Source organism: Amphiura filiformis, chromosome 3, assembly GCF_039555335.1.
Source record: "Amphiura filiformis chromosome 3, Afil_fr2py, whole genome shotgun sequence".
Lineage (NCBI taxonomy): Eukaryota > Metazoa > Echinodermata > Ophiuroidea > Amphilepidida > Amphiuridae > Amphiura > Amphiura filiformis.
In genome coordinates, this window is record NC_092630.1 from 64,670,814 (window position 1) to 64,687,922 (window position 17,109).

The 17,109-nt window shown below is 33.3% G+C and overlaps 1 protein-coding gene across 1 annotated transcript; it reads left to right on the forward strand.

Moving 5' to 3' along the window:
* The first annotated feature begins 6,028 nt into the window (after window positions 1–6,028).
* Window positions 6,029–16,548, forward strand: LOC140148959 (uncharacterized). The gene is made up of 6 exons (XM_072171072.1): window positions 6,029–6,480; window positions 9,976–10,164; window positions 10,856–11,415; window positions 13,707–13,870; window positions 14,447–15,096; window positions 15,781–16,548. The coding sequence occupies exons 3-6, from the start codon at window positions 11,109–11,111 to the stop codon at window positions 15,869–15,871; spliced, it is 1,212 nt and encodes a 403-aa protein (XP_072027173.1). The 5' UTR covers window positions 6,029–6,480; window positions 9,976–10,164; window positions 10,856–11,108; the 3' UTR covers window positions 15,872–16,548.
* Window positions 16,549–17,109: the final 561 nt, after the last annotated feature.

Here is a 17,109-nt window from a genome sequence, read left to right on the forward strand (position 1 = left end):
ATAATATTGGGTATAGAATTGAAACCACATCAGTGCAACCAATGTTAAAGAATTTGATTTTAATTTCCTCCCAAGGCATTTGATTGTGTTCACATAAGCCTTTGATTTCTTTATGCATTAACCTGGGTTTCATCTCAAGTTTGAGGCAAAATTTTGTGGTGCAGACTGAACATGGCTTTTCAGTTGCACAATACGGAATACTGAATTGTATGAAGATATTAAATTTGTTTTAAGGTGAGACTCATAGCGCCATGAATTAATACAGAATTGGCCACCACACCCACTCTAAGTGTGTTTGCATATTGTATGACGTTGAACACTTTTGTAAACGCATTAATGTGAGCATAAATTGGGACTTGTGTAATTATTTTCACCTATGATATGTTGAACAAAGTATGCGTAGTAGCCATAGTTTAAGACTTATTAGTACATCATTGAACACATGGTGAAGATTTGTAGCTATTAAATTTGAAGGTGAAGATTTGTAATTAATACAAATAAAGGCTTTCAAGTAGATGGTATCCACCACATCACCCTTTCATACTTTTCAATTTGACAAAATATGGAAATAAGAAAATGAAGATTTAAATCTTGTCAAACTTAATTAATTTGACTTTGATAATTAATCTTGTTGATGTTAATTAGTATCTTGTTGTAATACAAGTAACATGGTTATTTATTAACTCAAATATGTATAAATATTAAATAATAACTTTTAAAATGTGGACATCGGCAAAGAGAGAAAGTGATCACAGGAATGCATTTTCCAAATAGGACAGTTTGTGATACAATGATGAAATGGTAACAACAAGTTGTGAAAACCATACACAAAAATGGGATAGTATGTGATGCAATCCCAATATTCAATTACCAACTGTATCATGGGATATAATGCAATTTATGTATTGTCAAATACATCTTGAATAAGTCTGTACAGGGAAATGAAAGTAGCTCTACTCTCACTTCCTAATGTGTGTGTGGAAACAAAATTCCGAATATGAGAAAAGCAAACATAATAAGTCACTTAAGGGCTGGGGTATGAGCGTTTGGACAGTATTTATTTTGGGACATTAGAGCACATCAGACATATCGAATTGCATTCTGAATCTGAAGAATGTCATTCTGATATCAAATAATTTTGATTTTTGAAATTCGCAATTTAATACACATTTTATGGCAAATCATTAAAATTGATATTTTTGATATTTAACAGTACTTGAAGTAAACTTTATAAATCTGATGATTTATACTTAAAGTGTATGTAGGTGGGATGAAAAGCCGACGATCAATTGAAAATTTTGACCTTTCATTATTGAAGATATGGATTTTTTTCCCAAAACACCAAAAAAAATTAGGTCTTTTTGGGAAAAAATCCATATCTTCAATATGAAAGGTCTAAATTTTCAATTGACCGTCGGCTTTTCCTCCCTGCTACATACACTTTAAGAATATATAATTAGATTTATATAATTTACTTCGAGGACTGTTATATATCACAAATTTGAAAAATATCAAATTTTTATAATTTGTCATAAAATTTGTATTATATTGTGATTTAAAAAAATGAAAATTATTTGATATCAGAAAGACATGCTTCAGATTCAGAATGCAATTCGATAGGTCTGAGGTGCTCTCATGTCCCACAAAAAATACTAATAAACGCAATAAACGCTCATTTTGGATCCCTTAATATTTCAGTAATACATAGTTCAATCAAAGTTGGAACATCAATGACCTGTAATGATAAAACAACATGCCAAATTGTCACATTGGACAGTATTGTGATTATGCATGTGACAGGTAAGTTGGTTTCAACTCAAGTTATCTTGTATCACCAACTCTTCCTTTCTATAAGGAATTGGCAGATTCTATAGTCCGGTCCATATACCTTCCTTGAGTCAGTAAAGTAAAATCAAATCTTGAGATTTTCTCAAAAACTGTTAATTTTTGCAGGAATCTGTTATACTAGTTTGATTCCTTGCATCATTTCCTTTCTGGACATATTTCTCATCATTAAGTTTAGAGATACTACAAAAAACAATATCTAAATTACTTACTCGAGGAAGGTATGCAGACTATACAAGTACAATATTATGTAATATATTAATTCAGAATTAATAAAAAATGTTGTGTACCAAAGGTAAAGATCTAGTCATAATTTAAATAAAATGGTACTACATAGTGAATGATTTTACAAATCATGGATACTGGTGCACAAAAAATGTTTTTTACTGAGTTGGAACAAAAACCAATTTATAGCTATATATAGGAGAGTAGGATGATTATGCAGATTTAGCTGCTATTAGATCATGGACCAGCTTCTAATGAAATGTGTCCATCATTAGACTAAATTCTAGTATTTGTGTTTATATGTTACCTAGGTTGGCTTGAAATGGACACATACTTTGGTCCATGGATCTTTATGGTCCAGACCTATCAATGTGAGATACACAGGCTAGCTTAGCTTGTAAAAAACTTGCTGACCCTTCATAGTTAAAAGGAAGAAAAATAGTAAGAAATAGAAAGAAGCAAAGAAGGCCACTCCCAACAATTTTGCTCAAAACCCTTTGACATTCTTAACCCATGCCCCAATATGTAGGCCCTTAGTCATGCTAGTGGTGAATGTTTAGGGCATGTAAGGTTGTGTTTTTATCAGTGTTTGTTGTGTGCTAGAGTATTATTATTTGTAAAAATTTGAGTTTGTTGAGTAAACAATGCAAAGGGTAGATTTATAATAATGTATCAGTGAAACTAATGAGTTTGAAATAAAGTTCTACAAAATGTAGGTTTTATGCTAACATGTTGTAGGAGTCATTCATCAAGATGGCTGATGCACAAAATGGCTGATGCACACATACCCCCCCTCACCCCACACCCCCACCTACACACACACATTTACCCTAAGCTCCCCCATACAATGTACATACCTCACTCATACTCTTTATTCTTACATGCAATCACCAGCATTACACAGACAGTAACACCATTGAGTATGTTGAGATTCAAAAATTTCAGTAGCATATCTCTCTTCTTCTTGCCCTCTCTCCATCTTGGGCGTCTGTCTCCTGTTATCAAAATGTTCTCTTTGTCTTTTTTATTGAAAGAGATGGGTGGTCTGTTAGGTATTATATTGTGTTTCTATATATTTGCGTTTTTAAAACATGAAGATAATTTGCAACTTTTCTGCAGCCTACATTGTAGTTTAAAAGATAAATATTATCATGGTGGCATAAATTATCACAACTTTCCACATTTACTTACCTTCAAATGAACCCAAAATTTTTACCCCCACCTCCTAATGGACCTGAAATTATTTGACCTTCTTTGTATCAGATATAAAACTTTTGGACTCAACAATGTTAAACTTTTTGAACCACCCTCCTCTCCAGAGGCAGAACATTTTTTGACCCCTCTGTTTATTCTGTAATTATTGTGTCCCCTCAAACAGTGTTGCCATTCCTCTGCATCTGCAACTAGCTGGAAACCTGAAGTATAAACAGAAACAAGGCTCACAATATAACAAATGACCATTCAGAAAGTTTTAACCCCACCATCATATCTCAGCTTCTGCATTTTAGTAGTGCTTTCATAATTATTTGCCATGATTGTAACCTACAGATCTTAACCTAGCTTGAGAGAAATATTTGTTTCAATATCGTCCCATTTGTGTCGCTAAGTAAAAATGAAAATCAGGATTCGGAGTCACCATAAAATCATGCCGAGGTATACAGAACCAAAGTTATGAGAGCGGAAGAGCGGAGGTAGAACTTTTTGAATGACCCTCATATAACACTAGACTTTCAAATTAAGGTAAATTTGGCATATTGCACACTAATCTGGGACCAGCTCCCAGCAAACAGAAAAGGTTTAAATGTAGAGTTATATATAAAGGGTATAAACGGGTTTTAATAGCATAATCATAAAACAGTTTTGAAAATGTGATCAGTGGCGTAGATTTCTTTTATTTGACATTGGGTGGGGGGTGGGATTGAACAAAAAATCTTGAAGTATAGTGAATCCATAACCTTTTGGCGACCGAATAAGTTTATGATACAAATGCGCGTGAAGCCCGCTGAAATGTTTTGCTATTTTGAAGCTAATCTGATGAAATATGGTGCAGAAGTCGAATAAATTTGCACGTTTGTGGCTAAAATGGTCAAATATGAGGTTAATTTGGTCAGAAACCCATATTCAGGCGTCAACATTGGGGGATGGACCATCCCCCCTGGCAAAATATTGGGGGGGGAGGATTTATCGGTCTCATGGGTCTATGGCCTCGGGCCGTTGCTGCGAGGCTGGCCCCACTGCGATGCGCATAATGCGTTCATGGCGTATAAAAAAAGTCACGAAAAATAAGACTCAAAATAATCAATGTAATTATATACCAATAATCATGATAATAGTGTATAAAATAGTGCCCCAAATAGCTACAATTGGGGCTTAAATTAAGGAATCGGATATTATCGTTTGTACAATAGGCTTTTTTGTGGGAGCTGAGAGTACGCCAGACATATTGAATTGCATTCTGAATACGAGGAATGTCCGTCTGATATCAAATAATTTATTTTTTTGAAAATCGTGATATAATACAAATTTTATGACAAATCATTAAAATTTGATATTTTAAAAATTTTTGCTATTTAACAGTCCTTGAAGTATTAAATCTTCATAAATCTATAATGATATGTACTTCAAGTGTATGTAGCTGGGATGAAAAGCCGGCGATCAATTGAAAATGTTGACCTTTCATATTGAAGATATGTATCTTATTACCCAAAAGACCTAAATTGTTTTGGTGGGGTTTTTTTTTTATGGGGGGGGTCCATGCATATCTTTAATACAAAAGGTCAAAAATTTCAATTGATATCATTAGGTTTATAAAGTTAACCGGGAAAGGACTGTTTTAACAGTCCTTTCCCGGAAATTTATTTGAAAATATCAAAACTATCAATTTTTAATCATTTGCCATAAAATGAGTATTATATCGCAAATTAAAAAAAAAATCAAAATTATTTGATATCAGAAGAACGTTCTTTGCATTCAGAATGCAATTCGATATGTCTGATGTGCTCTCATGTCCCACAAAAAAATACTGTCCAAACGTTACTACCAAATTTCAATTCACTGGGCACAACCCCGATAAAACAACTGTAGGCCTACTAAAGCAATAATAAAAATAATAGTGTAAAAAAAAATCCTGTACTCAAAATGCCTGTTAGCCACGATGTTAATGATTCCACTGCATAGGCCTATAGGCTAACTTTTTTTTTCATCCTTGGTTAATTTTTTTTCTCAATGTGTTTTTTTTCCCTCAATGTTTTTTGGTTTTTTTAATAGAATTTGTCCACTCTGGCGTACCATATACATGTACTCTCCCGTTAAATGCTTATTTTTAACCTTTGTAATTGAATTGATCTGAAATTCAGTTTAATGGCTTTCTTTTGCAAAAGAATTTCAGCTTTATGCAGCTTGCAAGACAGTTTTGCTTATATATTTGGAAGATGTCTGGTCCTTTCTAAATTGACTATTTTACAAAAGAAATAGAAACTCTCTTACAAATACAACCTACATTCCTACAACCTATTAGTATTTAATAGGAGCTATTAGTATAGGACTTACATTTTCACACGAAAATGCTTTATGCAAGAGTTTCAAAGAAAATTTCACTTTAAATATATTAAAATTAAACTTTCCAAATACAAAAAAACAGAAAGTCGGGTACTCTGTAGAACTTTTCCCTTTTAAATAAAAATGCTAAGTATATAAACACAAGGATACGGAAATAATTAATGTGAAAATAAAAAAGAACTAAACAAAGTTAACCAAAAATGTGTGATATATTATTTTACTAACATTATACCGGGCATTATGCAAGACAACCAACCGCGACAAAAGTATGCCTGGCATGTGAATACAAATATAAAGGTTGTGACACTTGCGGTAATAAAAATAATTTCATTTGTGAGGAATTGCTCTTGCGCGAAAAAATGAAACCACCATCACACAACAGTCGCATCGCCTGAAAGGGTACCAAGTTCAACTCGACTTACGGAACGGAAGTTAAAAGGGGCAATTTTTTTATACGGACGGACGCGTGAACACATGGTCTTGACTCAGATCAGATTCGGAGTACGAACTCAGAGTGCGACAGGTTGTTCATCTGTAATCATGGCAGAGGAGGATAGAGATATCAAAGTGATGCAGGTAGCTTGGTCTTCGCATCAACTACCTCTTTTTGAGTTAGTTGTGAAGTTTCCACTGCCTTTTCTGGTAAAATCGGCAACTACAAGTGGTGGTTCTCGAATTGGGGCAGGTGGGCGTATTTTGGCTGGTGAAATTTACCGCATGCAGCGGTTGTTACGAGTGCAGAAAGTTCTGGCTCAAGTGAATGAAGATTCGCTGTCGACTGATTTGCGAAATTTGCCTGGTATGGACGCAATGGAGATCAGCATACCAAAAGATTATCATGGACCTTTTCAGGTATATATTTAATTTACTATGAATGACTCAAATAACTTCGTTTTATAAACGTATTTGTTTTACCAGAGAAGATATTTAGGACTAATATTACGTTAGTAACGTCGTTACATCTCCTCAGGTTTTATGTACATGTAGCCTGTATGTGTATACTATCATTGAAAAACTCAATTTCAGAAAACGTGTAGTTTAAGCAAGAAAACAAAATGCCTTTTAAAAGTTAAATACCATAATTTGAATTGGGTGTTGATAATAATATGCACATGCTACTAGATGGAATTTAAACAAGTTTATACATTAATTTTGTATGTTTCCACATAGCTGCTCTCATCTATACGAGGGTCATTCAAAAAGTTCTACCTCCATCATTACATCTCTGTTATCCGTACGTGCCAGGATATTGAAATTACCCATGCTTATACTCTAATAAATCTAGGCTACAAAATAAAAGTTATTTGATAAAAATGTGACTTTTGGTTAAGATAAAAAGCGAATACAAATTTAATTTGGTGCATCAGAAATGGTTAGAAACTGGAGCCAAAATTTTAGTAAGCTTTACCATATCATAGCTTTGGATAATCTCCATAAAAATATTTTCAAGATGTGTCCAACTGCTTACTCAGGATAAATATTTTGGTCCTATTTGAGCTCTGACATGCCTTGGGACTTCAAAAACCCAACTTTTATTTAGCAGCCTAACTTTTTGAATGACCCTCATATATCACTTTTCAGATTTAGAAAGTATAAATTTAGTATTGTGATAGTGTAAAAGTCATTCTGTCAAGGGATGATAGCATTTACTGAAAGAGTGAAAATCAGTCTGAAAATAAAGAAGAATTTTATTTCATGGGGGTATTCCACTCTTTTGAGAGCAATCAATGTTGCTGTCCCATTTCTGTTTACCAAAAGAAGAATTGTCCCTCATTCCACTCTTTTGAAAGAGCACATTTACTAACTGTTAAAATCAAATCACACATCAATTCAGTAAATAACTTATATGAAACACCAATTTGTCCATACTTTTGAAGATCAGCAATATTAAACTGTCCACCCCCAGTCCTCAGTAAAATTACCAACCTAATTTACTGCTTTCATTTGTAAACACTGTATAATGCCCAGTATAAATGTCAAAAATTGTTTTCAATCTAAATTAATTACTAAACTTAAAGTAAAATCACCATAAAGTGCATATGTATTTACACCCATAGGATAAAGCTCACTGAATATTTAAGTCTTTTAAGAAAAGTATTTGATTCAAAAGTCTGTAATTTCTATATTAAATGATCGTGATACCACATATTAATCCTTAATCCATCTATATCTTCTGGCAAAATTGTGAACTTTCTTAAATCATAGACTATGCTTAAATCTGTATTTTGTAAAGCTTGGAAGAAAAAGTCCCACGGTGTTCAAAGAACAGTTGAAACAGTTTGACCCAATGTGGCGACCCAACCCACTCAAGTTGCATGCCCAAGCATGCCCTACTACTTCCATCAACCTGCTACTATAAAGGATAAGCAAACATTTGGTATTTTCACTGGCCTGTGTGAATGAAGGTTAAATCAGAGGAATGACCCCAGTATATTGAACCTTGTGGAACCCCTCCGGCTAAAGTTGAGCGTATGGGTGAGCAGAAGTTCATCTTTTGCTGCATGAACAGGTTAAGAGTGTTAAGTGCACTAACAGGTACCTGTGGATAAAATGTTGGAACAGGTCAATGTAAAGACATTCTTTTCACAGCATAGGATGGAAAATTATAATATTGCAGTCTTTTAAAAACCTTGCCATGTGTTAATGTTTGACCTGCACAGTTTGAAGCAGAGAAGCAGGTCCTAGGAAGTAGACCTACTTTTGAACTCTACATGCTTGGTTCCTGGGCTTAATTATAAAATTAAATATTTGTGTAATTTTAGGAATTTTAAAATAACCATCTTTCATAAATTAAATTGCTGGAATGAATCAAATTAATATGTAAAACAGCAAAAGTATCTTGGCATATAGCCTATATATGCCAAATTAAACATAAAGAAATCACTCAATGAGCCAGACATTTGGCCTATACTTCACTATACCTACAACATTTAACTTCAGTGAGAGAGGAGAAGTTGGTTTTCTGTCTTTTTATGCATGTTTGATCATAGCTTTGGGGAATTTTATCTTTGAACTTTGAAAGGCATTTATGTTTTATTGCTTACAAGTTAAATATACTATTATAAATGATGCCATTCATGTTTGATAAGCAATAGCATATCAGTTAAAACAAATACACTTTGAAGTTGAATATTCCAAAGTTAGATGGGAAACAACAAATTATAATTCACTATAGCTATGAAATTGATACACAAGAAATTCTCAATGTAGGATTCAACATCATGTCATATCCGAATAAATACTATGTTAGCTAAAATGAACATTTAGGCCAATTTCATGCTGCTAGGCATACATGCATTTTAAATAAATCTTTTACAAAATCTTCTCTGTAGTGTAATGCATGTTTGACCATTATAACAGCTCCTGTGCTGTTTGACTTTGTTTATCTTTATACCTCTGGTAAAACATCCTAATCTTATGTAACTATGGTATAATAGCCCCTTTGATGTAGGTCCATTTATTTATAAAGGCTTGGTTTGCAGAGCAAACAAGAAATAAAAAACAAGCATTTTGAGCCAAAGAATTCAATTTTAAGTTGAATAGAATGTGCCATGAATTGATGAAAGTACAATGCATGGAGTACAAAGTTTAGATTTCACTAAGGGTGATTTACTCTCAATTAATTAAACACTTGTGATTTTGATTCTTAGTAGGAATCCATTGTTTTAATTACTTGAGGCATTTTTTGTGAGCTGTAACACAACTTCCCTATCTATTGTTAGCTATTTACTCAACTTTGGCATTCTATATGCATGGCAAGGTTGATTAGAGCCTTAAGTATTAAAGTAAGTAGGCTTGGTGTGTATTTGATTGGCCTCAAGTTCCCACAGGAAAGTATGGTGAAAATTGTTTAATGAAGCATCTACGTCTCACAATGCAATAAATTGCTGGTGAGCATGACATGCATAATCTATATATGACGCCTGTAGTTTTTGTTTGGGTTGGCAAGTTGTCAGAATGCACAGGACTTTTCCAGGCGAAATGACACAATTAGTCACAACCTATACCATTCTGTCAAACAAAATTAAGAAAATAAATACAAATGTAAAATAAATAAATAATTCATGTTTTTAGAGTTCATTTGATTGAAGAACAATTTATTTTCAAACAAATTATTACCATATTTTGCCTATGTCTCAAGATTTTGATGACCTGCAAGTGTAATTAGTAAAATAATCAACTATTAGTAACTTAGATAAGAGATCAAAAAAAAAAAGAGAATATTTAACTAAATATAATTACAATAAATTATATACACATGCAATGTATTATTTATTTGAGTCCAAATCATTTTAAAGTAATATCTATGTCATTCATCTATTGTTTTTGTTTAAATTTCTCTATCAGATCTTGCCAGCTGATGATACGCATGCCACAAGCATTAAAGACATCTTGAAGTCTATGCCAAGATACATCAAAGTATTGACAAGCATACGTCAGTAAACCTACTGAAGTGCAGCTGGAGGCAGGAGATATATTGGAGGTACTGGGAACTACAAGGAGACTCACCAAAGTGGGTGTGGTGGAATTCCTAAGGTAAGCATGTAGCTCTTTATGTAAAGCATTTAGCAACCAAGTAATGCCTGTTTTTTAACTCCTTCATATGGAATTCAATACTGAACTTTTAGGCAGTTAAAAGTTTTTTGATATGGTGCAATGCAGATGTACAACCAATTCTGATCAATCAAAGTGACCTATTGTAGATAGCATTTGTGTGGGAAATTGTTGAATATGAATAGCTTTCTATCTACTGAAGATACTTATTTTAACAGGTCAAATCATGGCATTTAATTTCAATTTATTTTCAGTGACATAACTGTGATAGCATAAATTGGTCTGCTATCTACTGAAGATACTTCAACAGGTCAAATCATGGCATTTAATTTCAATTTATTTTCAGTGATATAACTGATAGCATAAACTGGTCTGCTATCTACTGAAGATGACCATTCATACTTGTACTTATAAATACAATTTTAATGAGAAGATTAAGTACATAATTATATTGTCCAAAATTGATGCATCGGGATCCTATGTAGCCACAAGTGGCCTCTCTACTATTTATGCTTACTCCAAATCAGAAAGTTGACAATAGATCTAGTAAGGAACTTTTAGTTGAAAGCTCTAGATTATACTTTGAATCAAAATAAACACCAACTTTGTTATTGTTTATACATTTATATTGTCAACAAAGCAAACATGTACCATTCTTATCCTTGTATTACAGACTGCAGAAAAAGCATCGTGAGTTTGTTCTCCATCCAGACTTTGAAGGAAACTTTGAAGTTCTTGAAGATAAAACCCAATATACTCTGACAGAGATACTGGACAGGTTTCCACTCCCTCAGCAAGTTTGTATATCAAAGCCAGAACAACATTGTGATACACTGTTGAACAAGTTACCAGCAAAAGAACATGATGATGATGTGAAATTAACACTGAAACGTGAATATCAGAAGGAATATGTGATTGGTGTTGATATGTATGGACGTGTTGGTGTTGTCGTGGACATGGACGCAGATGTGCAATTTTTTCTTCCCAATGCCAGCCGTAACCATAGTAATACATGTACAGGTGAACATGACATTATTCATAGGATTCTTACAAAAAGTACTCAGAGTAATGGAGAACTTCGTATGGATCAAGTGATATGTCAGAAGGAGGAAAAGCTTGTGTTATGTAAACCATGGCAACAACTGTTCAAAGACTCACCACCTGTACTACCATTCAGAAGACCATCCGGAGAGATTAGTACTGTATCTGTTTCATCAGGATCAAATATTGCAGGTAATTAATGCCTTAGTGTGTCCATAACCAGTCTCTTTTTTTTTATAACTTTTAAGCATTACAAACAAATACTTCATAAATTTATAAAATGTATGTTTTGCAAACTGATGAGAATTCTTTAAAAAAATCACAGGAAGATTACAGTAATGTTAAATGAATAGTTTGCATTCAGCATTTTGCTTGCAGGGAAATCAGAGTTTGATCTATGGAACCAACTGGTTTCAATTTATAATGCAACATTACAACACAAGATACTGACATTTTGCACTTTTTGAATTCCTTTCTGATGAGATTTGTACACATGGCAGAGAAGGACACAGCTAAAGTCACTGAGTGGTTTCTATTAAAACAATTTTTCCTGTGATTTATATCACCCATTTAAAGGTCTTTGGTAAGATAAGTACCACTTCAAAAATGCATCAACTTAATTGATACAGATAATGGTTCCTATAAAGTGATGTCATAAGTCATTTACTTGTTTACACCCCTGATGTTGACATACCATTAATACTTGCCAATTGATTGATCAAGATAGCAATGGTACCAGAATTACCAAGCAAAAACTACTTTTAATTAAACAATAATTATTGTGTGATTTGTACAAGAAGATTCCTTCATCCAGAAATGATTGTAATGAAGTCATCTGCTCTCTGATTTTCTTTCATTTTGCCTCATAGTTTGGCTTAAAATGAAATAGGGACACATGACAGTGAAAACTAAAATTTTGTTAAAAAAATTATTGCTTTCAGTATCACAATACTTTGACATTGTTTTGCCTAAGTAATTAAAGTAGTGTGTGAGATGGGCTGATCAATAGAATTAGCTTATGAAATATCATTCAAACAATTTTGTTGCTAAATTATACTAAAATATACTATTAGTTAATATATCCAAATCAAAATGTCCAATGGATCAAACAAAGTAGCACCAGCATAGTAATAACTACGTTGTAGTATTCAGTTTTCCTTTAATTTGTAATTTGGTATTTCTGTTTTTAAACAAATGTGTTCCCATGGGAAGACTAATCCACCTGTACATATCATTTAATTAAATGTAGTTTCTCTTCCTCAAAAAATAGCTAAATTTATTCTCCCAGTCTGTCAAATTCCTTTATGTATGTAGTCTATATAGTAACATGCATGAGTGCATGATACTACTGTTAAAGGTATACGTGATTGTTCTTTCCAGTGTCTGATAGCACAAGTCCTTGAAACTTCCTGATCTTGTGCCAAATTCATGAAATAATTTGAGAACACTCTATTGAATATGGGAAAACCCTGCCATTGTTCAATTGTAATTTGAAATATTATTGGTATGCACACTATTCAACATTAAAGTGTTACATTTCCTTGATATTCTTGAATAAAAGACATTCTCAACAAGTATGATGGATGGTTACTATTATTATTCAACAGTTTTTGGCATTGTATTAGTTGTATGTAAAAAAAAGGTATATAGAACTAGCCCCATATGCAAACCATGATGCCCCTTGAATAGCGAGTGAAGCGGGCAGCGACTATATACTGCTATCGAGCATATTAGAGTCTAGGAAGCACAGAATTTGTGCTATATATGAATTGTATACCACTTTAGTATTACCTATTACGAGCATTGCTCCTTGCCATAATTTACAAAGAGCAAAAAACAAACTAATCCAGACAATATGCAAAGCATAAAATATGGATTGATTCATGTAAGAGTATTGTATTTTTATTTCATTGTCACTTACAAAATGCTCTTGTTTTCTCACAACCAAATGTATTCAAGCTGAATTTTTACCAATTGGTATTTGACTAATGAGGTAGTGCGCTTTCTCCAACACAATAAAAAGCGCACTACCTCATTGGCTAGAAACCAATCTCTCATCGCTCAGCGATAGAGTTGCATTATAATATAAAGAAAAGTTCTTTAAATATTTTCAATGGCATTTACAGGAGTAGAATCCAGCATTTTTATGATATGTTTATCTGTGATTTAGTTTTTGTACATTATTTTTAATATTTTCCAGGCTTTTATTTATGATAAACTCTGTCTGGCAGGTGTAGCAATTCATATAAATTTGATGAGATCAGTCAAGCACAAGGAAGAAAATAGTCTGACAATTTAGAATGGTTGAATTGAATCATTGATCCCTAGTCCTTCATATCCAGACATGACATGCAACAGTTTATAGGATTAGGATTAAAGTTGTCTGGTGGAGATAAAATTGTAATTATTTACATCCTGGGACTAGACTCGGCTTTCTAATTTGGTCAAATTGTAAATAATATGCATCTTTCTTGTCATTACAGATGATGCAACAACAAATTCTGATGACAGTCATTACAGGAGTGTGACATATGACAGCGTGACAGATAGTGACAGTGGCCATGACACGCTTGATGAAGAACCAACAATTTCAACTGGGAAGATTTATGAAGGACACAAGAATCTCATGGATGGTCAAGTTAGGAATGTAAGTTAATATGTGTACTTGTTTACCTCATATGAAGGTTGTAATTGCTCATTTCACACCTCATTTACAGGTTCAGGGTAAATGAGTTTCTGCATAGATCCTTCCAGGGTCTATGGTTTGTGTATATATTCTGCAAACACATATCCCAAAAGAGTGTGCATGATGTGATAGATTTGTAGATTTGTGTACTTTATAAGCATGCTACATTTAATTGCAGGAATGCTGAATAATAAAATGAAATGGTAAAAAGTTTGAAATAAAAACTCCACAAAATAGGAACAGCATAAAATGAAGAAAATTCCTTTGGAAAATTGTGTAGGCAGTTTTTTTTGTATCTTCCATTGCAAAGATTGGTGTGTGGGTGTAAATCAAGTAAATTCAAAGCTAACTGTTCCAATCCAAGTTGTATTTTATTATATTTTTTTATATGCATGAAGGTTAATAATGTTCAAGATATCAATCACATATATGCATTTTTTTATTCACTCTGCTATCCATCAGATATCAAACTGACAAAAACTTATGAATATTGATTTAAAATTATGTATTTTTTGTTTCATTTCCTTCTTTCTATAGATCAATCACATGAACGAATCCACCTTATCCAAGAATGAACCAGGACATGACAGAAGAAACACACTACAAAAGAGAAGGAACAAAATCATCACATCCCCCTATGTGAACATTGCTATAGTGCCTCCAGAGAGGAAGCCAACCCATGCACCTGTACCGTCACTTACACTGGATAGAACTCATAACAGAGCACTTTATGATGACCATCCATGCTCTAGTAATACCACACAAGAGCAATATGCACCCTTTAGTACTTCTCTACCAAATAGATCACATTTCCTAGAGGATGAAGATATAATGTACCAAAACTGTGTCCCAAATACAACAACTAGTATAGTTTACCAAAACTCAGTCCAAGATGGCATCCGTCCCCCTTCACACTACAAACCAAAACCACATCCTAGAAAGTCTTCTTTCAAAAGAACTGTTGAAAATGGCCAGGATCCACGCCCCCAAGTATGGCAGAGACGAGAGACTGAGAGGAAAGAGATACAGACACCCACCAGGTTGCCTTCATGCCCGATAACACCACCAGCCTATAAAGAAATGGATCTAAATGACAATGTTTTTGTGGAGTCATCATTCCAGAATACTAAGGAGCAACAACCAGTACAACTCTACCTCTTCCAGATATTTGTTCCGATACTTCACCGGTAAGATAAAAGTTTGCTGTATCAAGTAGATTGCACATTGTTACTATTATCCTAGATATAGAATATGATGCCACACCTGTATATTGCCCAGTTGCCATATAAACTCTTTGCTTACATAATACCATTCCTTTGAAATCAAGGTCACAGAAAAGGGATTCTCAAGACATGGGATAGGGGTAGCCTGGAAGGGTCTAAAGTTTGTTTGGCTTATAATTGGTGAAAATTATTCGGTTTTCATTACAGCTCATTACTGCACACATCAATAAAGTCCCAACTTCAGCTTGCGTAAATTCACATAAGCGTGCACCAGTCATGCAGCATGCAAATAGCTTAAGTGATGCGCCCAACTGCATGTATGCCATTCTATATCAATACAGTTTGTTTTGCTTATTGTAAGCCAAACAAATTTTTATTATGATGTAAGATTAGCATAGACATAAACCAATATTTAACTGGGATTTAGAGGAAAACTGACAATGTTGCTCCTGTTTCCTATTTAAAGGTAAATTTATTTTTAAGTAAGAGATGATTGGTTAAGCAATGGTTCACCAATACCTTTGCATTATTTGAGTCACCAGTATCAATTAATAGGACAAGCTTTGAAGCAAATGTAAATTGTGAATATATGAGATAAAGATGGTGCCTATGGTTTGCCTAACATATCAACTTCTTTTGTTATTTCAGGAGATTATCCAAGATGAGACGCAGCACAATCTACCTAGATACAGGCAGAATCTCAAGAGACTTACAGTTGATGAAGTGGTTGATGTTCTGAAAGCTCTCAAGATCGGCAGTGAAGCCCAACAACTTTTCAGAGACAATGATGTAGATGGTGTGCTTTTCAGTTGCTTGGATGAAAAATATTGCAAGACGAGTTTGAACTATCTAAATTTCACTCACTAAAGATTACTAAGTTTATAAAGGGTTGGAGACCAGTTACTCGTGTATAAACCAGTGTAATCTGCTGCAACGATTACTTTGGACATTTTAAATAATTATTCAATAGGATTTTAGAACAAGGTTGCGAAATGGGCCCATGAGTGAAAAAGATAATGTGCATGGCTTATTTATTTTCCTGTTTTGTTCAAACATTTTGTTAACATTAGACGGTTTTGGATATTTGGTTAACTTTTTCCATATTATGGAAAATATGATATACATATAGGCCATTTTTCAACCTTGGAATTTAAATCCTATTCCTCATGATTGTTGCTCTCCTGCATACTAAAAACAACTCAATATGATGGGCAATTTGATTTTGCGCATATTCTACAAGAGATAATCTGCATAATTAAAGTGCCAATTTGTAATTATAAAGTTGTTAATTATATATTTCAAAAATATATATTGCTGTGGAACAGTGGACACCTTTAATATTTGGTAAAAATTGTTGGAGAAAAACTTGTTTTACAGAAATAATGCATCACAATAAATCAAATAATATACACAGTATTTCTTCACTTTTTGACTTCATCATGGTCTCATCACATTTTTATTCCTCAATTGCTTTACGAGATGAAATAATACACTTCTAATATATTTCAATTGATCATAAAACTGACCTTAAAACTTCTAAATTAGCCAAGTAATTCTAGCAGATTAATTTTCTCTAGATTAGGTGAAGTAGATTTATGATCAAAATAATGTGATAATATCATAATTATACTTGGCAGCATTTTGCAATAAATATATAAATACATGGTCACCAAGCTACACCAAGTATGATACATAATCCAACTCTTTCACAAACACATGTCTCACTTTTGGGCCTAATCGTCATCCATTGATTCAACATAGAGATATGGCCCACTGTGAGATGTGTGCTGGTAAAAGAGATTGAAGACTTAATACATATATTTTTGTATGGACAGTGTTCTCAGTAAAAATACTACATCGTGTTGAAAATGTACAACAGAGAAACATATTTTATACAATGGTAAGTAAAATCCCAAAGGGATCCTATGTACATAAAAACAAAAAGTGAACAAATATATTGTAAATTATAATTAAAAA

What these genes read in the sequence shown, in the direction of transcription:
- LOC140148959 (XM_072171072.1), top strand. Translation starts at nt 11,109, where the DNA reads ATGTATGGACGTGTTGGTGTTGTCGTGGACATGGACGCAGATGTGCAA. An exon ending in ATCAGGATCAAATATTGCAG is followed by an intron (nt 11,416 to 13,706) that starts GTAATTAATGCC and finishes TTGTCATTACAG; the next exon opens with ATGATGCAACAACAAATTCT. An exon ending in TTTGTTCCGATACTTCACCG is followed by an intron (nt 15,097 to 15,780) that starts GTAAGATAAAAG and finishes TTGTTATTTCAG; the next exon opens with GAGATTATCCAAGATGAGAC.